This window comes from Lepidochelys olivacea (genome assembly GCF_965140295.1).
Source record: "Lepidochelys olivacea isolate rLepOli2 genome assembly, chromosome: 2".
In the NCBI taxonomy this organism is placed as follows: domain Eukaryota; kingdom Metazoa; phylum Chordata; order Testudines; family Cheloniidae; genus Lepidochelys; species Lepidochelys olivacea.
In genome coordinates, this window is record NC_140412.1 from 36892336 (window position 1) to 36919260 (window position 26925).

General features: G+C 38.9%; 1 protein-coding gene across 3 annotated transcripts in view; it reads right to left on the reverse strand.

Annotated features, from left to right (window-relative positions):
* Positions 1-26925, reverse strand: part of RIMS2 (regulating synaptic membrane exocytosis 2) — a gene marked incomplete at its 5' end in the record, with an annotated part of 744128 nt that overhangs the window by 500916 nt on the left and 216287 nt on the right. For 2 of the 3 annotated variants that reach the window (XM_084618865.1, XM_084618864.1), the window contains one exon: positions 2221-2342. In XM_084618865.1, the coding sequence (XP_084474991.1) occupies positions 2221-2342 (122 nt within the window). Of the gene's footprint in view, positions 1-2220; positions 2343-24584; positions 24896-26925 lie in introns of those variants that run through there. The other variant, XM_084618867.1, reaches the window with a different exon arrangement.

A 26925-nucleotide genomic window follows, 5' to 3' on the forward strand; every position in this document is an offset into this window, starting at 1 on the left:
AATAGTTTTACACTGCTAATCAAAGTTTTCCGTGAAAATCTACATAAAGAAGAGAAAGATGCCCATTATAATGATTTAATTAGAAAATTTAAATTGCTTTTTAAAAATCATAAAATGAATAACATAGGTAAGTAACCTCCAAAACAAATTTAGGGAAGACCTCTTACTTTCGGTGACCATTAAATAAATGACTTCTATAGAGCCCTACCATCAAGGTGCAAATTTAAAATACTGATACCTATCCAGAAGACAGGAGAAAAAACTACTTACACAATAGCCTTAAATAACTTTCAATTAATCACACAGTTTAAATTTAATTACCACAGCAAACATGGCTTAGTCTCTCTATGCTGTTAAAAACAGCACAACAGCAAGGCTTTCTGAAGCCCAAAATCACTAGCTTGAAAAAACACCAAATTACTGTCTAAAGAAGTAGATATATCCTCAGCCTAAAATTATAAACAATATTGAGTTTGAGACTGAGCTTCCGGGTAATCCTCTTTCATTAACCAGTCCCCTGGAATAAACAATTTTAAGTCTCAGCCATATTAAATGCAATAAAATATTTCTCTGAACGTCTTTATGATTTGAAACTGTTATCATTTGCAGCTGCTCTCTTACAGACACACACACACACACGCACCTACCTAAAAGCATTACATTTTCCTTTTTACAAGGAGCATGCACTCTGATTACTGCAAAAGCAGAAATGAGCAAATCAGGAATAGGTTCATGGATGCTGAGAACAGCTGCTTAGGCAGTGTTGGTAGCTGCAGGCCTAAGACTATGCACTTGGAGATGTGCACTATTTTACAAGCACAGTTGATAATATACAAAATTATTGCTCCATTTTGTAGATCTTCAAAGATGTCAAAGCATGCAAAAAAGCCATGTTAGGAGAAAATCTTACCTTTGACTACAGATTTTCATTTATGTTTGAAAGGATACCTAAATTCCTTAAATGGATTAACTTTACTTTGCAATTGTCGCTAAATTAAACATGCTTACAATCACCAGCTTCATAAATTTGCATGACTAATTAGAAAATTATCTCTAAGATAGTAAAACTTGTGAAGAACTACATTAAATAAATATAATGATTGTATGTAAAAGAAATAGCAGCAGTAATGGAAATCCTTAGAATAATAGTCTGATGAAATAAACAGATAATAGTTTTCTGATTTTTTAAAGTGGAAATGTGGTTGTATTTAAGAGAAAGAAAATCCCCTTTAACAATGGCCTTTCTTACAGATAGAGAGGGGAAGATTAAAATGTTATTTATATGTTCTGTACACTATTACTTCCCCCTTTTTCCAGAATGTTTCCATTAATGCATTATCATTATACAAAACTACAGAATTCTCTCTTCTTCCTCTGCCTTCACTCATTCTTTTAGATAAAACTCTTTATTTCTTTCACCTTTAATATTTAATAATCATATGAAAAAGTTCTAGACATCACTTATACAGCATGTGTTTACTGAATAAATGTAATAAAAGTAATAAGTAATATTTAATAGAGTTCACTACAAAAAAATGAATTCCAAACCAGTATTTTAGCTTCAACTACCCCATCACAACTATAAGCAACACCACTCTTTGCCATCTCCACTTCCCACAAAACAATAGCTGTTCATAACAAAATAGCCTTCAGAACTGACTGACCTACTGCAAAGCATCTACTGATCTTCTGTAATATGGCCAGTTAAAAGATTATTGAAAAGCACTATACACATATATAAGTCTTCTGAAAACAATAAAGTGTTCTCTGCATATTTTGCAGATTGTATGCAGGACTGCTCATTTACATCTTCCAACAAATTATTTATGATTGAATAGCCACATCCTTGTAGCTTTAATCCTTTCACTGCCATATCCACATAAAATTGTTTTCTCAGACATATTTGTCTGTGAATATTTAATATGTTTTTAGGATTACACCTAATAATGCTGCCTGGTAATGGTAGCTAATAGGTTTGAAAGAGACATATACATCTTAAATATTTTATTTTAGTTAAGCTGTTTTTATTTCTGCAGAACAAGTTTCATTTAAATCCTGATATAAAACATGAAATTACCAATAGGAGGAACTCTCTGCTACAATAAAATATTAATATTTCAAAGTCTAATTACAGAGTTCTCTACCAGAAAACATACATATAGATAAACTCTTGTCATGAGCATAGAAATGCTACAGGAAAAATGCTTTATTTCTACTTACCTAATGTTGTTCAATGTTTGTCCAAAAAGATCATTTTGTAAAACATTTGGAGGGGATGAGAAAACCCCATGAAAATGAGATAAAACAGAATTGCAGACCTGGCGCAATGTCTCAAATTGCATTTTCTTTCTTTCTTTCCCTTTTATTTTTCCTCCCCTCCTGTCTTAAAAGTCATCTATTTTGCAGACACCATCAAATACAAATATGCCAGTCAAGTTCCATATTTCTCCTGATCTCTGTAAAAACTGTGCCTAAATGAGCAGGGGTTGATAGTTAATTGTACAGTCATTATTCTTCTAATTCAGTCGTAGAAGATTTAGTACCCGTGCGGCTTTCTCCTGACTGTAGCAAGAATTCTAAACAGCAGTAAGCTTTTTGGGCATTCCCAGCTGAAGTGTGAAGCTGAGCTGCTTTCATGTACTCTACTCATATTTCTCTAAGCCTATTAAAAACACGCAGTGAATAGATGCTGTCGTCAGGAGTTTCAGCACATCTGGCTGCCAGCAATAAAATCTCAGAAGTAATAAAAATGAGGACAAGGCATCCTCACAGTGTTACTACTGTCTAAGAGGAGGAAGATTTCTGCATCTTTCCCTCCCCTGTAAAAATGGCCAAACCCAGTGACCAAATATATAGGTCTTTTTTTTTAATGTGGAGGCAGCTGTACAGGACAGACAGACCATGCTAAAAATAGCTATTGTATTCTTCATACAATAATATGTAGTGATGAGAATGTAACAATAGGCCTTTTGTCTCTTGTATTTGAAAAGGTATGCTGTACCTTGCATGAGATAATAGGAGATTCATCTCTTAACTATTTTAATTGAGTTCTATTCTGTAATACTATTTGTTGAGTTCTATTCTGTAATACTATTCAGTTACATACTATACATGTAGTATTGAGGCACTGATTTGTCACAGATATTTAAAAAATAATCCAAAATGAATGCCACTGATCTACACAATATACTCCAAAATAAGAAGCCTTCAGCACCTTTTCAAAGTTTATTGCACATAATCAACCATTTTAATAGTGATCAAAACAATCATTACATCAACTATTCCATACCTGTCTAACCCCAAGGAAAGCTATAGGCTTGGAAACCTATTGCTTTGGTGCATGTGCAGTACAGTAAGCCAATGAGTAGGAGACAAAACTGTTCATTTGATAGAATACAGTGTAATGTGCTCAGTGAACACTGTTTAAAATCTGACAAATAACTGTCCATGAATGCAAATTATTTTTTTCCTTTTTCTTTCAATACTCAGGCCAAATTATAGCATAATATTACAATATATCCAATTACTGTCAAACTGAAGAATATCGATTAACAAGATTTTCCTTAGAATCTCTTATTGTCTATGTACTGCTTTAAACATCTCACCAACTAATTACAAAATCCCCAAATAAACTATCATAAAATGAGGGTTATTATTAAAGCCTCAGCACGAAAAGCGATTTTAACCCTCAAGGAAAAGGAAATAAGCAACCTTCCAACTAATTAAAAACCTGCATTGATGGGCTCAGAAGGGAGTCCCTATCCAGTCTTCCCAGGCCAAAAGGACGGCAGCCACAACACAGAGCTTTCACAGGAGAAGGTGGATAGTGGGGATGGGAAGTGGGAAACATTTCCAAGTTTGTGAAAGGGAGACAGAGGATTCCCTACTGACACCTGTGTTAAATAATCTTTCAAAAAATATAATGGAGAAATATTATGAATTAAATCAAAACAAATATTATCAAAGTCCATACTAGAGAATACTGGGAGAAGCAATCTTTAGCTGAATTGCTATTGCTAATTCAGGCAATAGCAAGATACCATGCATTATTGAAATATATTTATATATGAGAAACATATGGAGGAGGCAAGCTTGAAGCACAGCTATATAGGGCAACTGTAGTAACTCATTACTACAGAGCACATTCTTTATGGATAGTTTACTGTAAGAGAAAGAATGAGAACTTGACTCCTGAAACTAGCTAACCCGGATGAAGCGGGAAATGACATTTGTACATAATGCATTGAAATTAGTCTGTCTACATTCCGTCACAAAGATATACAGCTAAAGATTCCATTACATCAGTCAAGATGTATAACTGCTTCCTGTTAAATGTGGTCCCAAGCCTCTTACAATTACTAGGCTTGTGACAGTCTGTTAATAGTACTGAGGCAATGTGGTCCTGTGATAAGATACAAGACTGGTAGTCTGGAGACTTCTGTTTTATTCCCAATTCCAGCTACATAATTACGCTGCTGGGTGACTTTGTTCACATCACCAAAGCCAAAATGCTCACAGTTGGCACCCAAATATGAACATCTTGGTATTAGCCACTCGGTACTTTTGTTTTCATATCTGTAAAGGTAATGATACGTACCCTCCTTTGTAAAACAATTTGAGAACTACTGATTAAAATGTAGTACATACTTTAAAAATTTCCTGTTATATTATTACTCTTGGAATCAACAGTTAGCTTCTCAAAGTGTAGAAAATACCTACTCATTCAAGTAATACCATTCCTAATGGTAAAAAAGTAAAAGGAAACCTATTAAAATCACCCACCTACCGTAACTGCTATTAGAAGACAGATAGGTAATTGGTTCTATTTGTGCAAACACACATAAATATACTTTTTCTTAATTTTATTCCTTTGTCCCTAATCCATATAATAAGATTCTAGGAATGTCACTGTGTGTGTCACGCTGAAGCCTAAAATGCCTGTTGGATGAGTGTGAAGCCATGGATGCAGCTACAAGCATGGTTTAGAGCTCTTTTTCTTCAGAATATTACCAGGTTGAATCATCACTGGGTTTTGTGGTCTGTTACCATTCAATTTTTAAGTTCTCAGCCATTTTGATTTACAAATTACACTTGTGAGGTGTACAGACATAGTAAGTCATGTACTATACCATGCCAAGATAACATTGTGAGATCAGAGGTAACTCAACCAATCACCACCCTTACTCTACAGTGAATTTGCATGCAACAAGTTCATTGGTTGTATGTGGGAGACTGCACAGATGGTAAACCACTTGGCCCAACTGCCACCTGCACAAATCAACACAAATCTCCCAGCTCAACTCCCCACCCACATAATATCACAACCAGCATACACAATAACCCCAAACACACATAGGCCCTCAGCACAGCACACCACCCTCATTCTCTGCCCACACAAATCCACACAACTCCCCCAATAGAACACAACCCACACAAAAATCAACCCAGCCACGCACAAAGCACCACAACCAGCACACACACTAACCACAAACAGCACTCTGAAACCTACAATTTTTGTTGAGTCAGTATGAAATGATGGAAGCATGAAGCTAGAAGCATGGTTGGGAGCTCTTTTTGTTTAGAATATCACCAGGTTCACTCACCACTGGGATCTGCAGTCTGTTACCATCCAATTTTTTTTGTTCTCAGCCATTTTCAGTGTTTTTATACGCATAGCTTAAGAATTACACCCATGCAATAGCATGGGCTGTCAATTACTAATACTTATTATCACTATATTACAAAAAATGGTAGAGCAAAGTTGAGCTTACCCAGTGCTAACAGAAATTTTATTGATAAAAGGAAATAATTAAGTAAGCCACCTCATCTATTCTTCTTATTATAAACGCCTTAAGGTTAAGACCTTACTACTGGCCTCAAACGCTTTCATACAGTACATGCTCTTGAGTCTCTTATGTATTACAGAATCACCATTTTTTTTTTTCAGTTTTAGGGCACACTACAAGACCTATCTATTTACACAGTGGGTCCTGAGAAGGAGGGTGGAGTGAGGAGAGTTTTCTTACATAGTAGTGGAAGAGAGAAGTAGTATGTCCTTTTTCTATTATGATTCACATTACATCCATGTGGAACTGAGGCAGTGTGGAGGAGGAAGCCATCTGATTTGAATGTAGAGAGCACAAAATCTGGACCGGGGCAGGGAAGAAATAAGTATATTGGGACAAAGAGGCAGGTGAGACTGAGATGGGAGAGAAGAGAAAATGGGGCTGAGACTGGTGGGGCAAGGAGACTGGGACTGGCTGGACAAGGAGAGTGGGACTGGTAGCCAGAGGGAAGGATGAGACTAGTTGGGCCGGAAGGCTGGGAGCCAGTGAGGGATACTTGGGGATACTGGGAGCCAGCTGGATGGGAGTGAACACTGAGATTGGATGAGCAGCTGGGGCAATGGGGGAGATTTTGACTGTTTGGACAAGGAAACTGTGACTAAGAATCAGTATCAGGGGAAATGAAGGCAGATGAAAGGGGAACAGATCTGACAAAACACAGGGAGAAACAGATCAGAAGAAGAGCTATGAGGGAGGAACTGGCACTGGTTTGGCAAGGAGACTAAGTGTGGGAAGAATGAAAGACTTGGAGTGGGTGGAGAGATTGGGATTCAGACAGCAAGCCCAGAAAGGGTGGCTAGAACTTGGCTGTGCAAGAACACTGGGACTAGAATTAGAAGTCTGAGGGGTTCAGACTGGGTCTGAGAAGGTGAGGAGAACAGGACTGGGACAAGGAGCTAGAGATGGGGAAGACACAGTACTGGGAAAGGGACAAGTTGGGGAGGATGGGGCATAAGGGGTCAAAACTTGTAGCAAATGGGCAGACATGTCTGTGCCTGCTAGATAACACTCCCCTTCACAGCCTGAAATGGATCCCAAGACTCTTGAATCTCACAATTCCTCTGTTGTCAGCAAATATCTATGAAACCCTCTGGTAAAATGTGTTTCATTCTTCTCTACTGTTGGTCCACATAAAGCATGAGCCGAGTATTGCTATCAGTTATTTCATTAGCTCAAGTAGTAAAGGTCTGTGAGGTGGATCTAAAGACTACAACCCTGCGGATTCATAGAGTTCAAGGCCACAAGGGACCATGGTGATCATCTAGTCTGACCTCCTGTATAACATAGGCCATACAACTTCCCCAAAATAATTCCTAAAGCATATCACTAGAAAATCTCCGAACTTGATATAAAAGTGGTCAGTGATAGAGAATCCACCACAACCCCCCTGTAAATTGTTCCAATGATTAATTACCCTCACTGTTAATAATGTTATTTCCAGTCTGAATTTGTCTAGCATCAACTTTCAGCCATTGGATTGTGTCATACACCTTTCACCACTATACTGAAGAGCCTACTATTAAATATTTATTCCCCATGTATTTACTTATAGACTATAAGCAAGTCACCCTTTTAACCTTCTCTTTGCTAAACTAAATAAATTGAGCTTCTTGAGTCCATAAAGGCATGTTTTATAATCATGTAATCATTCTCATCACGCCCAAGCAGTAGACCAGTGCAATGGAGATAGGAGCTTGGAGTCTTAGGAGAATAAGCCCTGGTCTACACTACAAGTTTAGGTCGAATTTAGCAGCATTAGGTCGATTTAACCCTGCACCCGTCCACATGACAAAGCTATTTTTGTTGACTTAAAGGGCTCCTAAAATCTATTTTGGTACTCCTCCCCAACAAGGGGATTAGCGCTAAAATCGATATCACTGGGTCGAATTTGGGGTAGTGTGGACGCAATTCAATGGTATTGGCCTCCAGGAGCTATCCCAGAGTGCTCCACTGTGACCACTCTGGACAGCACTTTCAACTCAGATGCACAGGTCAGGTACACAGGAAAAGCCTCGGGAGCTTTTGAATTTCATTTCCTGTTTGGCCAGCACGGCGAGCTCATCAGCACAGGTGACCAGGCAGTCCCCCGAAAGCAGGGGGAACTGGATCTGATCGCTGCATGGGAAGATGAATCCGTGCTATCAGAACTCCGTTCCAAAAGACGTAATGCCAATATATATGCCAAAATCTCCCAGGGCAAATGTGAGGTGTTTACAATGCTCACAACTGCAGCGGTGAGCAGAGCAGACTCCCACTTGCAATGCTATGGCGTATGCGCGGGCAATCCAGGAAAAAGGGCGAGAAATGATTGTCTGCTGTTGTTTTCAGGGAGGGAGGGAGCGAAGGAATGGTCACTGACGACATGTACCCAAAACCACTGGCGGTTTCCTTGTCCATTATCTCAATTTTTTTTAATTAATAAAGAATGCATGGTTTCAAAACAATAGTTACTTGATTTTGAAGGGGGGAGGGTGGTTGGCTTACAGGGAATTAAAATCAACAAAGGGGGCGGGTTTGCATCAAGGAGAAACACGCACAACTGTCACACCGTAGCCTGGCCAGTCATGAAACTAGTTTTCAAAGTCTCTTGTGATACGCAGTGTGCCTTGCTGTGCTCTTCTAATCAGTGTCTGGCTGCTCAAAATCGGATGCCAGGCAATTTGCCTCAACCTCCCACCCCGCCATAAACGTCCCCCCCTTATTCTCACAGATATTATGGAGTACACAGCAAGCAGCAATAACAATGGGAATGTTGGTTGCGCTGGGGTCTGACCAACAATGCCAGCGAGCTTTTAAACGTCCAAAGGCACATTCTACCACCATTCTGCACTTGCTCAGCCTATAGTTGAACTGCTCCTTACTACTGTCCAGGGATCATGAGCCATGGGAGCAAGGGGTAGGCTGGGGTAGGTGAAACTGCATGGGAGAGCAGCCTGAGGCAGAAGCCTCCAGCTCGCAGGAGATCAGGATAGCAGAGTTGCAGCGGAAGCGGTGGAGTGAGCAAAACACCATTGATGAGGACAGCTAGCAGTCCTACTGCACCATCTGCTGCATAGTTGCAGTGGAAGCAGTGGAGCCGTTCACCATTGATGCGAAGACACCCGGGAGCTGCTGCTGTGTGGCCAAGGCAAAAGAGCAGGAGCCCTGGAGCTGTTTCATGTGGAATGTGCGCCTGCAAGACTTCTTCACTAGGGACAAAGGACAGGAATATGATGCACCTAAAATCTAAAAAGGCCTGCACATTTCTCAGAGTCACTACCCTTGATAACAGAATGTCAATGATTGCATTGGCTACTTGGATCACAGCAGCCCTCACAGTAGACTTGCCCACAACAGCAGTGGTGACGGTGAGCTGAGTGGGCTCCCACTTGCAGTGCTATGGTGTCTGTGCGATTAACCCAGGAAAAAAGTCGCAAAACGATTGTCTGCCATTGCTTTCATGGAGGGAGGGAGAGAGGGAGGAGCGACTGACATGTACCCAAAACCACCCGTGACAATGTTTTTGCCCCATCAGGCATTGGGAGCTCAACCCAGAATTCCAATGGGCAATGGAGACTGCGGGAACTGTGGGATAGCTACCCACAGTACACCGCTCCGAAAGTCTACGCTAGCCACAGTGCTGTGGATGCACTCTGCCGACTTAATGCACTTAGTGGGGACGCACGCAATCGACTGTATAAAACTGCTTCTGAAAAATCGACTTCTATAAAATCGACCTAATTTCATAGTGTAGACATACCCTAAGGATTGCAGCACAGCCTTGGACCTTGAGACTTCAATAACAGAGTAATGCTTGGTAAGTGTATGAATATACCTTCCCAGATGGCTGGCACACAAATTTCTGAGACAGACTCATTCTTCAATGACACCACTGAAGCTGCTTGAGCTCTGGTAGAGCTGGCCCTGAGAATAGTAGGTGGTTCTAGTTTGGCTAACTCAGAAAGTTCTTACACTGCCAGAAATCTATTTTGATAGTCTCTGTACTGAGATTGCCTTGTCTTTCAGTCTTTCCATTACAGCAACAAAGAGTCTTGATGAAGTCATGAACTGCTCTCTATTTGAAGACGGAATGATAGAGAATGTCTGATGTGGACAGTTACTTCTATCTTGGAAGCATGCCCCTTGAGAAAGAAAATGCACAGGTGATTTTGTTGATTCAGATGGAATTCTGTGACCACCTCATGTAGAAACTATGGATGAGTTCTTAGAGACTCGTTGTCAGGATAGAAGACCATATTAAGAGGGTCAGCCATTAGGGCTTGAATCTCTCTTCTCTCAGAGATTCTCGAAGAGCAAGGTCAAAGGACAGGATTGTTAGTAGAAATGACAATTCCTCACCAGCAGCAAGGGTGGCTGGATTTCTCACAAGGGCTCTGCACCTAGGGCTCGCAGATAGACCCCATCTCCTTCATCATCTTTCATATCTACCTCTTGCTAATAGATTTAGTTCATTGACTAGTAGGTGTCTGGTAAGTTTTTTAAAATTTTCTCTCTGTGTGTTGCCATGACATGGTGAAAGATTTTTCTTTTTTTCACTAATATCCAGCTACTGTTTCTCCGACTGCCTCTAAATACTGGATTTTCTCTGTCTTCCTCCTTCTTTCATGTTGCAGCTGCTTCCTGTAGTCAAGACCAGAACTGAACTTAACTTTCATTCCACTCCCAACTTCAGAGAGCTAATAAACCCAGCTTGCATGAGGGAAGAAGAACATTGACAGCATTAAAAAACTGTGGGAGTAGCCATAAGGATAATAGGGAAACAGATCCAAACTATTATATATTTCTAAAAGTGGGGTTGAGATTCTATTAGAGCTGTTCTAACATCATTATCTCTAGAGACATATGGCACCCTAGAGTTGAGATGCAGACAGAGAAGTACTGAAACAGCAATCTGCATATAGATATAGATTTTATTTCAGAATTCTTAAAAGGGGATTCCTTTTGAGCTAATTGTAGGGATAAAGCAGCAAGGTAGATAGCCGGGGATGTAAATTGATGGAATAGAAGCAGGGAGACAGGGCCAAATTTAAACCTCAGAAACAGGTATGAAAGTCGCACCAAATTCAGTCTTAAACTAGATGCTGAGACCATTGGTAGTGTTCCTCTGATACTGTGCATTTTTTCCTCCTGTTCTAGTACTTAAATCAATGGGAGGGGAAGGATTGTCCAGTGGCTCAGCATGGGCCTAGGATGTGGAAGATCTGGGTTCACCTCCTGCTCTGCACCTTAGACTTCCTGTGTAACCAGTTATTTAGCCTCTCTGTACCTCAGTCCCCCATCTTTAAAATGAGGACAATAATGCTTCCCCACCTGTTGTGAGGATAAATATATTAAAGATTGTGAAGCTCTTTGAAATCTACTGATGAAAAGTGATATCAAATAGGCATTTTATTATTAATGGGAACTCTGTACCCTCATCCAAGGACAGAATTCAGCCCTAAGACTTAATTTCAAACTTACCTATACAAATTGCCTAAATACTTGTGCTAATTTCATGAAAATTCAGCATTTAGAATACATTTTTCTGTTTACCTGACAAATGATTTCTTATTTACTATTACGGTCAACAATGTCCATAACAAGAACACATTCTTACATATGCAAAGTAACAGATCTACAGATTGCAAAAACTGTATTTGAGTACCAGTTTCTTTACATGATAGCGCTCATAATTGCCAATGTCATGAACTATAAATATGAGGAAATGTGCATGATGCATTGTCAGTTAGATACTTGAATAATATTTCTATAGTCATCTGAACCAAAAAACTGAAAATATTTCACTGCTGCTTCAAGAAAAGTTAAGGCAAAAATGTTAAAATGTAGCCTCTGAGTTTGTGTGCCTCTCAACTTGAGACCCCTTGGTCTTCATTGTCAAATGTGCTTAGAACCACAACTCCAAATGAAGTAAATGAGGGCTTCGGTTCAGTATGTTGGAAATTAAGGGCAAAGATCTCTCATGTCAGGTAACCAAAATCAGAGGCCTCATTTCAATATTTTGGCCCAAATGTTTAGGTGAAAATATGAAAATATGGATAATTTTGGTAGGTAAACAGATTTCATTTTTTTAAAAAAGAAATTTAACTGATCAACTCATGTTAGGATTTCATGGTTTAAGGTAAAATAAATTGAAATAATAATATTTAGTGAACGTCCTTAAGTCTTATACTATAATAACTGTCCAGAGTATTTGGAGAATCACCTCATTGCCTGCCATTCCAAATTACTTTATGTAAACTCAAAGGCATAAAAACAAATAGTAATGCAATGTCATGTTGTATGTATTTGTGTATACAAATGTTTGTATAGCACTAAGCACACCGATAGTACATAATAAATAATAGAAGGGTGGTTTATTGCAGCATAAATACTTATGAAATTTTAATATTCCCTTACTCAACTACTGCTTGGAAGCCACCCTCAGAATAATATTACTCCAAAATCTTCATTAATTCACTGTAAAAAACTCAGCAGCTTGCATTTGACAGTTTGTATTTTCATGTAGTTTACGTTTTGGCATCTTGATTTTGCAGGGTTTCTTTTCACACAACTAATTATCCTGTAAAGGTACATTTTAGTTCATCTGTATTTTTTAACCTTAACTACTGTTCCTGATTTTTCTGCAGCAGATGCTCTTTCTTACTGGATTGCTTTTCATATCAATAGCTTTACTTAGACTTGGTGTTACACATTCCTTACACCTATGGAACATATTTCTGACCTTGTCAATTTTGAATTTGAAGTCACATAGGTGAAGACATTTGTTTTGGCCCACTCAAAGACAATTCCGACTAGTGACAAACTAGAAACAGAACTACATTGGAATTCCTCTTTTGGTCCCACTGACTTTTTTTTCCACTGGAGCTATTTATAAATTAGGATTATTTTGGGGGGAGGAGGAGATGGGTTTTTGTTTGGTTGGTTGTTCAGGTCAATACAGATCAAAACTGAACTAGCAATGGCATATCCCCCTTATAGTCAACTAGTTCTGAGAACAAATAACCATTTCAGCATGCTCATGTGGAGATTCTTCCCACAAGACCATATTCCTTGCATATACATGCACTCTGGGCTCCCAGTGTTCATGTCCATCTGTTATGATGGACCTTTGCCTGCTTAATCATAATGAGGTCTTGCTTAAAGGCATAAGTGCCAGGCAACAATGACTTTGCATGAGCAGCCTGCATAATATTGAAAATGGCATCTCATCAGCAGGAAGTCCTTCCTCTCTGCCAACACTGAAGAATTGGCAGCACATTTGCTTACACTTGCTAACATCTGTTCATATATACAGTATGTGCCTAAAATAGAATACCTGAACAGTGAAAGAAGGAAAAACATTGAACTCATTAATACTTGTGGCTGATTAGATCCTTTTTGAGAACAGGCAAAAATAGTCTGCAAATATTATACTACTGACATGTGAAAATTAAGGTTCAGATTGCCCCAAATTAGGGTGCTAATTATTATTCTAGAGCTTCCTCCTCCAGCCTTCTTTATAATTACTCTTATTTTTCCCTTTCTTCTTTCAGATCAGCCAGATCCTTCACCCAAGTTCCTTGACCTGATCCAGGACCCTGATCAGTTCTTCAAAATACGTTTTGCATTCTGACTCTTAACCCTCCCCCATACACACACACTCTCCCTTTCACCATAAACCTATTTACTGTCATTCTCTATTCTGTTGCTCCCATGGTCCCTTTCTTCTTCCACATTCCCTTTTCTCTCCCCTTATCTCCCTCTCTCTTTCTCTGCCAATATGACCACTGTTTAAGTTCATTAGACCGCATAGTGACTGTTGGGCTATGGGAGTCTGCAGTCTTCAAATCTTGCATTCTTTGTATTTTTCCTAGGTCAAAGGTGAGCTAAAATGTATTGTATCTATCTGCCTCTAGAGAAATCGCAGGGAACAAGATTTTAAAACAGCAGTTAGCTCAGCAGAGTCTGACATACCTGCTGACACCCAGAAATGGAAAAAGTGTATTATGAACAGGCAGCCCATCTTGTAGGACATTCTGCCTCTGAGCTGCTGTCACTTGACTAGGGCCCTACCAAATTCAGGGTCCATTTTGATCAATTTCACAGCCAGAGGATTTTGGGTGGAGGTTGGGGGGGTGGGGTTGTTGGGTTTTGCTGTTTTATTTTGGGGGGGGTTATATTTTTGTTTTGTTTAAGTAACAGAATGTGCTTATCAGAGCACTCAAAGGGTATGTTTACACTGCACATGAAGCCTGGGATCTGAGTCAGGTTTGAACCCGAGCCCAATTTATATCCACACATAAATCAATATGACTCAGGTCAGCAAGTACTCAGTATCTAGGTCTTACGACCCTGGTAGAGGGGTGGGTCAGAGCCCAAGTCCAGTCCTGTCATTTTGCAATGTGGATGCAGGTCAAACTACAGATCCGAGTCAGAAGGTCTGCATAATGCAGTATGGACACATTAGCACAGTTGTGAGACCCAAGTCCAGCAATTACAAACCCAAGTTTACAATGCAGTGTGGACACTCAAGCAGGGGCTTGGAAACACCAAGTCCACAAGCCCAAGTCCCACAGACCCGGATTTAGTGTGCAGGGTAGACATACCCTACATGATCAAACAATACTGCATTTAAAATGTAGACAGAAAACCTCTTTAAAGGTTTGTATCAGTTTACAGTTTAATCAGTTGTTTTTCCTGAACTGGTTTGCCAAGTCCTAGAAGAGTCACCCCTAAGCATATTGGATATATTAAAAGTTATGGGCACACAAGAAAGGTAGGTCAGCTGACTTTCAGCCACAAAAGCAGACTGACACAGCACATTGTGACCACTATGAATCAGAGTCCAAAAATTCCATTTAGGAGAAGAAATATCTATATTTGTCTTTAAATTCAAATCACTCATGGAGTTGTTCTTACGTCTGCTTCTGACTAAGGTTTTTCATGAGACTGAGAAGCCATCTCGCATCTACCAATGGTGTTCTCTTAGAATCTATCATTGCTCATCATTTAGTGGCTAGAGGAAGGTCACTTGAGAGTGACACAATACAAAACAGAAAAGGACAGTGCCATTCTCATCAATTTAATTCATGCTGCTCCCTGCTGTCTCTCAGCCTCCTCTTGCACCCTTTCCCTCCCACCTTATTTCTGGCCTCTTTTCCTCCCTCCTCACTTTTCTGTTTCTTTACTCCCTCCCTGACAACCCCAGTTGCAATCCCAAAAGACTGTAACTAATTGCCTGCACATTACTGCTGCTCCTTCAGAAGCACTGAATGAAGGTGAGAAGTATCAGTTTCACTCTGCTGCCTGTGCTGGTGTTATGGAAAAAAATGTATAGGAAGCACATGTCTATACTGACCAAATATCCCATTTTGGCTAGAAATTCCCCAGGTTTATCAATCCAGTGTTAGATGTTTTAAACACATATCCTGTTAAAGCCTCAGGCCACTTGTATGGAAGGAAACAAATGTTGGACTATGGAGAGCTAGTAGGAGTTCTTATCGGTCTCCACTTCCCCTCTCCATGACTCAGCTACTCTGCTCTCTGCTGGAGCACCTAGATAGGAGCACCTGTTACCTAGATAGGTAACAGAGAGCAATCAAACAGATCTCAGCTGACCGACTTCACACCTCAGCCCCTGCAGTGAGTAAAGAAGGAGGAAATTTTCCATTTCTTCCTCAGAACCCATCTCTTTGGAGATTTTTTCATGGAAAAACATCTGCATTATTAACAATATGCTCCTTGGACTGTGGAGAGGAATAGAGTGGCAGGGAAAGGGACAATCTCTATTCCCTCCTATTTTCATATCATCCCATTCACAGAGCGCTCATGAAGCAGCAGAGGATTGTTCCTGTATCCTAGATATAGCACAGCACTTCCCTACGGCACCAGCGGGAACAGCATAACTATGAGAATTGTGCTGTCCTCATCAGTTTCCTTTTGCTTCTCTTGGTGACACCTGAGAGAAACAGAAGCACAAATTCTCTTCAAACAGAATTTTTTCTAGAATACCTTTTGAGGTGACAAAGGATCATCTCTGGGGCCCTACCAAATTCACAACCGTGAAAAACACATCACAGACCATGAAATCAAACCTCCCCTGTGAAATCTAGCTAATGGAGAGAAGGGGGAGGTGCATGACTGGGGGCTTGTACCATTCACCGAACTCCAGCTGCTAGTCCACCGGGCTGGGGAGGGCTGGGACTTCCTCTTCACCTGCACGGCCACTCTTGGGCGGCAGATCAGACCCACCTCTGGGTACCCCTGGCTGCAGGAAGCTCCACAGCTGCACTGCCTTGAGAGCCCAGCTCTGAAGGCAGCACAGAAGTGAGGGGTGCAATCCCGTGACCTCCCCAGTAGCTTTGCGACCCTCCCACCCACAGTCCCCTTTTGGGTTGGGACCCCCACGGTTACAGCACCATGACATTTCAAATGTAAACATCTGAAAACATGAAATTGATCAATTTTAAAATCCTCTGGCTGTGAAATTGATCAAAATGGACCCTGAATTTGGTAGGTCCCTAGTCAAGTGACAGCAGCTCAGAGGCAGAACGTCCTACAAGATGGGCTGCCTGTTCATAATACACTTGCAGGGCAGGGCGCTGTTTTAAATTTTGTTTAATTTTTTTTTTACTTTTTACCATAATCCAGCACACATGAAGACTTGACAAGTTCCATGGCTGCTGAGTCTCTCAGCTGTAGAGATGGGTGAATAATTGATCTTTTTGATTCACTGGCAGTTACAGTGAATACAGAAATACTGAAAAATTTTTGCAAATCAAAAAAGTCCATTTCTACTCAAATAAAACATGGTTTTCGATGCTTTCCCTTTATAACCTGTAGCCCAGAGGTAAGGGCGCTCACTTGAGCTGTAGAAGACTGAGTTTCAATTCCCCCATCTGCCTGATGTAGACAAGGGATTTGAACATTGGTCTCCCCCATTGCAGAGGTGTGCACTGGGCTATGGCATTTTCTTTCTTGTGGCTCTTTCAATCTCTCCTGTTGAAGCTGTTCCATTCTATATAAGTAATTAAACAGTTATTGGAGCAGGGACGTGAACTTGGGTCTTCCCTTCCCCTCAAGTGTGTGGCCTAACCACAAAGCTACGGTCATTATCACTTACTCTCTCTTTCTCTTATCCAATGACTAAAGCTTACAGGGGTGGCTGCACAACCATCTTCTTTTCTGTGGATGGTGCCTCAGTCCTGAAAACAGAATAGCCAAAACTATTCAGCAAATCAGCGTCAAATTTGCAAACACTTTCAGTGTGCCAAAAAATGCATTTTTGGTGAATTTATTATTCACTGAAAAAAAATCACCCTGCTCTACTCAGGAGCAACAAAACTGTTTTGACTACACCCTGCTTACCAGAGCTATGTTACTTTGACCTCAATACTATATAGGCAAGAGGGAACAGGAAAATACAGCCCTGGCTTTCCATGTAGTTTTTACACAACCCCCTTACATTTACAAGAATACTCTAACAAGTATATTCTAACTTATGAATATAACAGGAAGACGACCTGCAGGTAGTACAGCTCTCCTGCAGTGCAGCTAAGAAGGTGGCAAGCAAGATATAAAATGTACCTGTATGGAGAGACCTGCAAAGAGCAGAAAGTGGAGAGATAGGAGGTTGTCCGTAGTAGACTAAACAGAAGATCTAGGACAGGGTTCTCAATCAGGGGTTCGGGACCCCCTAGGGGACCACAAGCAGGTTTAAGGGGGGGCCACCAAGCAGGGCTGGCATCAGACTTGCTAGGGCCCAAGGCAGAATGCAGAAGCCTCACCACATGGGGCTGAAGCCCAGGGGCCCAAGCCCAGTCAACTGGGACTGAAGCCAAAGCCTGAGCAACTTAGCTTCATGGGGCCTCCTGTGGCATGGGTCTTGGGCAATTGACATATTTGCTACCCCTTAACACTGGCTGTGGCTTTTATATGCAGAAAAAACATTCTTGTGGCACAGGAGGACCGTGGAGTTTTTATAGCATGTAGGGGGGGTCTCAGAAAGAAAAAAGGTTGAGAACCTCTGGTCTGGGAGAGCTAGGAAGCCCTCAGCTGGAGTCCAAAAGGGCCAAAATGACTGTTTGAGTCAAGCAGAAAGTTGACAAATTACAAAGATCAGAGGGGGCTGTGAAACCCTGCTCCAAGGTGAGAGAGAAGATTAAGCCTTAAGGGACAGACTGTTGGTGAACCTCCTGTTATCCCATGGTAGGAAGTGCTTGTGCTTATATTTAGTGTGCGTGCCAGCCCACAAGAACAACATGGGTGCATGTGCAGTCACTGGGGAGCCAAGAAGGAACAACTGAGACTGCAGACAGGTAATCTGTTGGGCAAATTATTATTATTAATTTGTATTACAATAGCACCTAGGACCCTAGTCCTGGACCAGGACCCTATTGTGTTAGGAGCTGTACAAACACAAAACAGAAACTAAAAAACAAAAAAAGTAACCTGGTTACATTTCTCATCATATAGTGTCAAATTTAAACTCCCTAATTCTGACAGTAAGTGGTATCTTTCTATGGAACACTCTTACTAAAATCAATTAATTATAAAACAAAAAATGCCCTTACACTGGCTTGTATGAGGAAGTGGAGTGAATTAGGGTGCTGCAGAATACACATGAAATCCTTGATGATTTTCCTTGCATGGCACCCTTCCTATTCAAGAAACATTTGCACAGAAAGTGAACTGCCACAACCTCCTCACCCCAAAAAATAGTTCTTCCACTGCCTTGTTTGCAGTTCTTGCCCAGAATTTCGGATTTTTGTCCTTTGGCCCCTAATAAAGGAAGCCAATTTGAGCAACCCATTTTTATTGCAGAAAAACAAAAAGGAGGAGAGAATACCCTGAGAATACATCTGCATCTTTTTGTATGTGGAGGGGAAAGAGTACAGGTTTTGTGCTATGTCTGCTGCCTGGAAAGCAGATACTACTATTATGATGCTACTTGATCATTTAAGAAGTTTTTTTAGTTTTGGCTTACTCATTTAATTTTGTTTCCCTTCTTTTAGGTTGAAAAGGGACAGAGAGCCCAATCTACTAGTCTTGCTCCAAACCAATTCACCATGATGCTGACAACTCCCCACTTCATCCAGAGAATAAGTACCCTCTCTCTCTGTAACATGGCAGACTGTTAAATAGATGCAGCAAAAGCAAACTAAACTCAGCACTGGAAATTTCATGGAAACAAGATTTCTTGCAAGATTTTCACTACTTCATGCATTGGACCTGGTAGGATATACTCTGAGAATAGCCTTCGCTATAGTATATTGGCCAAATACAAGTACACATGTATGAAAAATAATTTTTTTAAAAGTTAACCAAACTTATTCAAATCTCTGAAAGGGTTTGGGGTTTGTATGGGATGAACAATGGATGAACAAGAATGTAGCCAATTCTTATTTGTCTGAATTGAATAACCCATTCCTACTGCTTAGCTGAGTCCCTCTTATGTCATCCCTGAGTGTCATACTTTCTATATTGGCATAGGGGGAGGCATGACTTCTTATTTCATGCTCATGGCATTATTCAAACATGGTAACATCTGTTATTCACTCCACATGACTATTCCACAGCTGCACTCCAGACAAACAGTGTGGTGCTGTGCAAACAGCTTGAGTTTGGGAGCAATCATAAGGATCCCGTTCCCTTCTCTTTAATTGCAGAGTATTGTCTTGATTTGTCTTGGATTTGGATGAGGAGAGGGAAGACTGAGAGTCCTCTACGTAATGATTAATGAAGGAATATTACAGGTAGCTTCAGAAAAGATAATATTTCTATCCAGATAGTATTAACATCACAGTTGTTGCGAGGATGGAAATGTAATGTATTAGAAAACAGCAACAGAGTTGGTTTTGAGGACTACGACAGACTGTATGGTGCTGTTAATAACAGTAAAATAAAAAGGACCCTTTTGAGTGATCCAGGAAAAAAATAGATTGAATAGTACAAATCAAAGAACTGCAATGCGCAGCAGCATAAATAACCCATCTGTGCACAGCAGATCTCAAAATGGACCTTCTGCATCTACTGTTTAGATTGTATTAAATGTTTTAGATTACTTTTCTTGGATTCACATTGCTCACCAGTTTTCAGAGGCCCTGGCACTGTGTCCCCATCAACACCTATACTTTGTTCAAAAACGGATTAAATCTTTCAACAATACTATATATTTCCTGTCTGTCTGTAGGATAAAATCTCTGCATTATACAAACAATGTCAGTGTAGCCTCTATCAATGTCAGATATAAGTAGGTTTCAGAGTAGCAGCCATGTTAGTCTGTATTCGCACAAAGAAAAGGAGTTCTTGTGGCACCTTAGAGACTAACAAATTTATTTGAGCATAAGCTTTCGTGAGCTACAGCTCACTTCATATATAGGTAGGTCACTAACCCAAATCAATGTCATGCTGGGTCCAATCATAAACCTTCTGGCTCTGACTTCTCCATAGATTTATTTCACAAACAGCAATATAAAAATACTTTAAGGCATATTATAACTACCATATATATACTAGAAACATATTCAGTAATGGAAGACTGATCTGGTGGTGACAAGTACACTTTTCTGTTAAGTAGATTTTGATTTCTCTTTTTAGTAGACATGGACCCAAACTGAAACCTCTTTTTCAAACAGCCTTGAGAAAGGTCAGATCTAAATTTTGCAGTTCAAACCCATCTCAAGAGTTTTAAGGCAAATTTCTGCTCTTAGGTCAATAAAACAGGATCTCCACTCCAATACTTTGCTCTTCCTACAGCCACAGTGTTCACACTGATATCAAAAGGGAGTTCTGTACATGGAGCAGAAACAGAATACTAGTCAAGATATTGTTAATATTGAATATTATGCTAATCAAGATTATTACTATTGCAGTAGCAGCCAAAACATGTTAGATGATACTCAGATATTCAAGAAGATATGGTGCCTGCTCCAAAGAACTTACAATCAAAGGAGACAGACAAAGAGAGGAAAGGTGGGAGAAAGGGACAAATAGGGCAGTGCTAGAGAATAATGCAGGGACAGCAAGTATGGTTTCATGATTAAGGAGGTGAATGCTACCCACAACAGCTCAGTTCTATTCTTAACTCAGCTACAGATTTCTCATATGATGCTGGGCAAGTGACTTACACCAATATTTTCTCAGGTGCCCACTAATTATGTGTTCCTCATTTTCTGGCTGCCCAAATTGAGACATCTGGAGCCTGATATGCCAAAATGCTAAGTGCTGACTACTGCAATTAAGGTTAATGGAAGCTGTGGGTGCTCAGTAAGCAAAAGCTCAAAACAAATTAAAGATACCAATTTTCAAATTTTACTGGAAAAATATATTAATCTGTAAACATACTTATTCTTTCTTATATGCTATGAAAAAAGCAGACAGTATACAATTCATATCCTCAGCCATACTGTACAAGCCACTTACTGTAGATAAAGCAAAAATAATGAACCAAATAACCTACACAAACTCAAATCAGTACTTGAGACTTCAAAATTACAGCAAAATTACATGCAATACATCATTACTATACACTATATATATGCTAATGTAAGTAAATTAATATATTTTAAGAAAATTAAAACAATATACAGGTATGTATATAGCCTTTTGGATGTATATTGTTGGGTAAATTTTGAAAGGGACCTATAAATCTCATGCAGCATTTGGAAAATAGTTCAGCACACTATGTCCTGGGGATATATTCATGGTCACAAGAAAGCAACAATACACCACAGCCCTGGAGATAATGAATGAGCTCTCTCACACATGAGAATAAATTATTTTATTCTACTGCTTTAATTTTCCAAAATTAAGTCTGGTGTAAATACACTAATAAACCTGGGGACACTGAAAAAGCCTGGAAACATGTTATTATATCATGTTATTTTTTATATTCGTATTCACTTTCTGACTACTTACTGTGCTCTGGATATAAGTCCCCTTCTCAAAACTTTGGCTGCACTATTGCTACTTCACTGTCAGTGGGGTTATTTTGATCTGTCATCTTTCTCTTTTGGATTTATCTTATGCAGAAAAGTGAAAGGAACAAAAATGGCCTCCCATACGAGTCACAAAAAACTCACTCCCTTGATTGAGCGCTTTTATAATAAAATTCTATCAAGGTGATATCACATCCAACATGCTTATCTAGTGGCTGGTCATTTTAATGCTTCAGTTGCACTTAAAGAGATTCATCTGCATTATTAGAGATTCTAATTTATATTTTTAAATAGAAGATACAAAATAAAGTCTCACACTCTTTCAGATGCTTTGGATATGCTACTTTGATCAAAGCTGGAGGGATTAGAAGATGGAAAGAGGTTCTTAGAGCACGATCAGCAATCAAAAAGAAAAAATAATACTTATAGACTAATAGGTACTGCTCCATTAGCCTAAGAGAATACTACAAAATACTTTATAATTTAAACATGAAAACATTTTATTATTAATAAAATACTATGTACTATTTTAATAAAAGGGTAAATGTAATAAAATGAAAGCCTTCACTTTTAAAATTTTGTTTAAATACAATTATAATTCCTTTTAAAAATATTGCTACTGTTAAGACTACCACATTGGTATGCAACACACTGTCATATAATGATTCATGTTTGAGACTTAGCTCAGTTCTTGAATTTTAGCGCAGCACCTCTTAGAGACCTTGAGGTAGGGAGAGTCTGGCATCCTTCTCTAATAGACACTATGGCCAGCTTAGGAAAGAGATGGTCATGCATCAGGAGGTATCTTATTTCAAGCTCTCCTTCAGTGGAAGGAAGATTGGCTCAATGAACATTAAGACGGGGTATTATAACCATAGAAAAATTAAGAGAGATTTTCTCAGTACTAGAGGCTCCTCTAAACCTCAAGGATGTGCAGCACTTACCATAGATACAATTTTAGGTGTGGTTGTTACACAAGATTGTATTTATGTTAGTTAAGAGACGATAGGATGAGTAAGTACAATATACAAATAAAACTGAAAGAGGAGACTGGGTCTGAAGGAGCCAGTGTTTGTTTGCTACCCAAGACACATACGTTAGGTTAGTATATATCACATTATGTGAATGCCTGACAGTAATAAGAGCTGAATAGGCTTATGTTTTTCTGAGAGTTCTGTTCACTTATGCTAAGCTACATCCCACAATACCCTGCAATTGTATAGCTCAGTATTTGGCATAAGAGAGAGGGAACTCAAAAATCAAGCTACATTTGTTCTATACCTTGGTAAAAGCAGTATCTTCACGGACCAGGACCTGGATTGCTAGTATCCAAAACAAGATAAGGAAAGGTACATAAAAGTTAAGAGATTAGGAGGAACTGATGGGCTGGATTTCATAAACACTCGTAACTGAAATGGGTAACTTTGGAGAACATCTTCTGTATAAGATGAATGTAACAGCCCTGTGTGAGACAGCTTTCCGGAGACTGGTATAGTACTGAACCTTTTTCCTACACTATATTATTAATGGCTTTTAGCAATAAACATGACTGATTGATTATTTGGTCTCTTGAATATATTTCAGAATGAACCAAGTGTAGTCAAGCAATTGACCACACAGTTTATCAACAAGTTGGATATTGATGATCTTAACGGGAATGGATGGAATTCAAGGACAGAGTATTTTTTCCTGTTGATCTATTTTATTTTGAACTGTGTATATTTATATTATATCTGTAGTTAGAGTTTTAGAAAATAGCATTTTAAAAATCTATCTAGCCTTTATACAAGAATTGAAATACTGCTGAGGAGATGGGGCATTATCATTATAATACTATAGGAGATGCATGATTCCATTTTCTAGGCATAATTAAGAAAAAATGAGAAGTAGAATAAGTCTTTTTTTCTCCCATTGTGCCTGCTGCTCTTTAGCAATGAGTTCAACTGCCAACTTCAGTGCTGTGCAGCTCAGAGACAGTGAATATAATTAAGAAGCACTTGGAGCCACTCCGCACTGAACCTGTCAACTGAAATCAGAGCAAAGGGCAGCAGGCAGAATAGGTGAAGCAAAAAGGTCTGGTTAATTACATTCAACTTTTTTCCAACCAGAGCAGGAAATATGAATTAGAATTTGGTGAGACAGGTGGAAGGAAAGTTACAATTATATTAATTTAAAAAATAGTTGTAATTTCAGCCTGTGATAGGTGACACTAAGATGACAGGGTTAAGAATTTTTTTTATTATTATTGACAAAGGGAACTGAGGTTTAAACCTGAGGTTGGAAAATGCAGTACTGACATCAACACTCAAAGATATTACAATCTTTCATTCAAAATACAGCAGGTATTATGCAAAGTAACATTCTGACAGTCTGAACGACTACTAACTTCCAACAACACACCTTGCCATGTCTTATTTTTTAAGTACTGGCAGTAATCACAATAATTATGCCAGAAAGTTAGTGATCACACAACATTGCAGACTACATATTTTATAAAGAGTATACAAAGAGTGTTTTGAAAGGGGCAAATGATCTAAGCACAATGTACACTTTCAGCATCACATTTTCAGGTACATCATATCATCATCATTTTTTGGTTAATACCTTTTTTGAGAAGGAGAGGATGAAGAAGAGAGTATGCTGTCTGCAACTTTCTGAGCACAATGAAAGGCTCCTCAGCTGCTTATCAATTAGAACTGTTTAAAAAAAACAACCTAAAATACATATAATTACAAGATGCAAAAGTCTCATATAGGATTTGTAGAATAAGGTCAACTTCAACAAACTCTCTTATGAGTATAAAGATGAAATAGTTCCTTACCTGTCTGAAGTTGTGTCACTTGCAACCTGGTGCTTCACTCCTGAACCATTTTTAATTGAGTCTTGTCTTGTGAGCACTTGAGATCTATTTTTGTCCAAAGCTGGTGTGGATATGTCACCTGAGGGTCCTTGGTATTGGGACTGCTCCTGCAGCTTTGCCTTTTTCTCCTGAGGTGCTTCCTCGTTCCGCAATCCTCTAATATGTTCTTGATCAGGCTGCTGCGGCGTATTTAATCCACTGTTGTAGAACCAGGCTCCTGATTTTGTGAGGATTTCTTGTTGTTTTCGGCACAAGTTACATACCCACATTACCTGTGCATAGATTTAAATGAAAAACAAATTAGTTTTGTCAAATAATACAAAGATAAAAAAATTTTAGTTAAGCATGTGTCAGTTGGGGTGCTAGTTCTGGAGGTACAAACAAGAGTATATTTCGCTTCTTTAAAATAAAGTTACAGACAAGGTATTAATAAGCATAATAAAATATGTCTAGACAAATGTGGAAAGAAAAGTTTCTTTAGTAAAATATAATGCAAGAAAGTATTTTTGCTTCCATTCTTGCTTTTGCATTTACAGTAATTGGAAAAATGGTAGATGGATTTGCAAGATGTAGAAATAGAAGGGAAAAGATTATTATTAAGAGATAAGGGTAACATGACAGAAGCAATACAAGGGGGTAAAAAATATAAGAAAATGGATTAAATTAAAGAAAAATCAGGGTTAGAAACTTTGTATCAGATCTTCAGCTGGTGCAGATAAACATAATTCTACTGACTTCAACTTTGATATGCTGATTTCACCAGCTTAGTATCTGGACCTCTATATTTAATTGCAGGGCTAAATGGGGCATCTGACTTGATTTTTTAAACTGCTGTAAATTAAATTAAACTGCTGTCAATTAAATTAAATTGATTTAGTAAACACAAAGGTAAAAATTCAATATTTATGGGAATGATTTTAACAATGAAGTGGGGAGATTATTTAACTCTTGTTTTGTGTTAATAACTGATTATTCAAAAATTTATTGCAACTTCCCAATTATGTAACTATTACATATTTTGTACTTAGTTATTTTTATTATAATAAAATGTGCTCATCTACAGGGTCTTGAGATTGTAATTGATTACATTAGTGCAGGTCATTTCCAGCACTAGGTAATTTGGAACTTGATTATGTAGCTAATCTTACCACAATACAAAGTAAATATATACGACTATATGCCAGAACATGTCCAAAGGGTAAAAACAAAAGTAATACTTTATAAAGTCATTATAATAAAACAATACATCTGTTTCAGTTTGTTTTGAAACAATTAATTTATATAGTACTCATTCACTAATCTAGTCTTTTAATTCCTTCCTCTTTTCACATGTCTTAGCTTGTCTCTTTTTGTATACTTCCTTCTACTATTTTGTGGTCTGTGTGCTGACATTTTTATACATCTTATGTACATATTTTTCAGGAGAACAACACCCAGCCGTAGGTATGGCTAATCATCCCCACTAACCAAGCTTGATCAGCCATTCATTTTTTTTATTTTGCACTACGAAACACTCAACCAGAACTTTCTTAATGCTCCTGACCAGTTTTTCAGTAAATGTAACTAACTAGATGATCAGGCTATGGAGGTATAACACTCAATGTCTTAGTCAAGAAGAGAGTTCCAGTACAGAGAAAGACATCACAATGAAAATGAAGTACCTGTCTCTTAACACAGCAGCTCAAACCACCAAAAAATATCCAGTAAGAAGAAGCTACAAACTGTACGGTTCTTTTAATCTCCAATGAGTTACCCAGTTGAAAACTTGGGCCAGGCTGCCTAATCATTTCTGACCAAAAATATTTCTATGGAAGCTTCATTTGGAAGGCGACTTAAAAGAGAGAGGTCCTGCTAAAGCTGGACTGAGTGGCTTCCTCATTTGAAAACCGCCAGGATGATGACTGTTTCTCTTATGTTATGAGGGGGTGTCCTTTTCATTTTTACTGTGGCAATATCCTCATCATTAATATTCAAGCTTTGAGAACTCATTTCAGTTCAATTCAGTGAGATTTTATTGACATGACAACCTAAATAAGCTTATCAAAGTGTCAAAAAGAGATACCTCAGGTATCTGTATGAGGTAGCATGATCTCCTCACAATGAACATCAGTGAACCACTTGACTATCTTCTATATATAAATATCCTGAAGACAGGAATGCTATGCATCCCACAGATAAGTCAGAGCATAGACCAAAGCTCCAAGTTGAAATTTTAGAAACAAAGGAGGGAGAGCGTTTTGCCTTCTGAAACAGGATTAGGTTTTGTGATGGGTGACCACAAACTTGTAATTAGAGTTGGTCA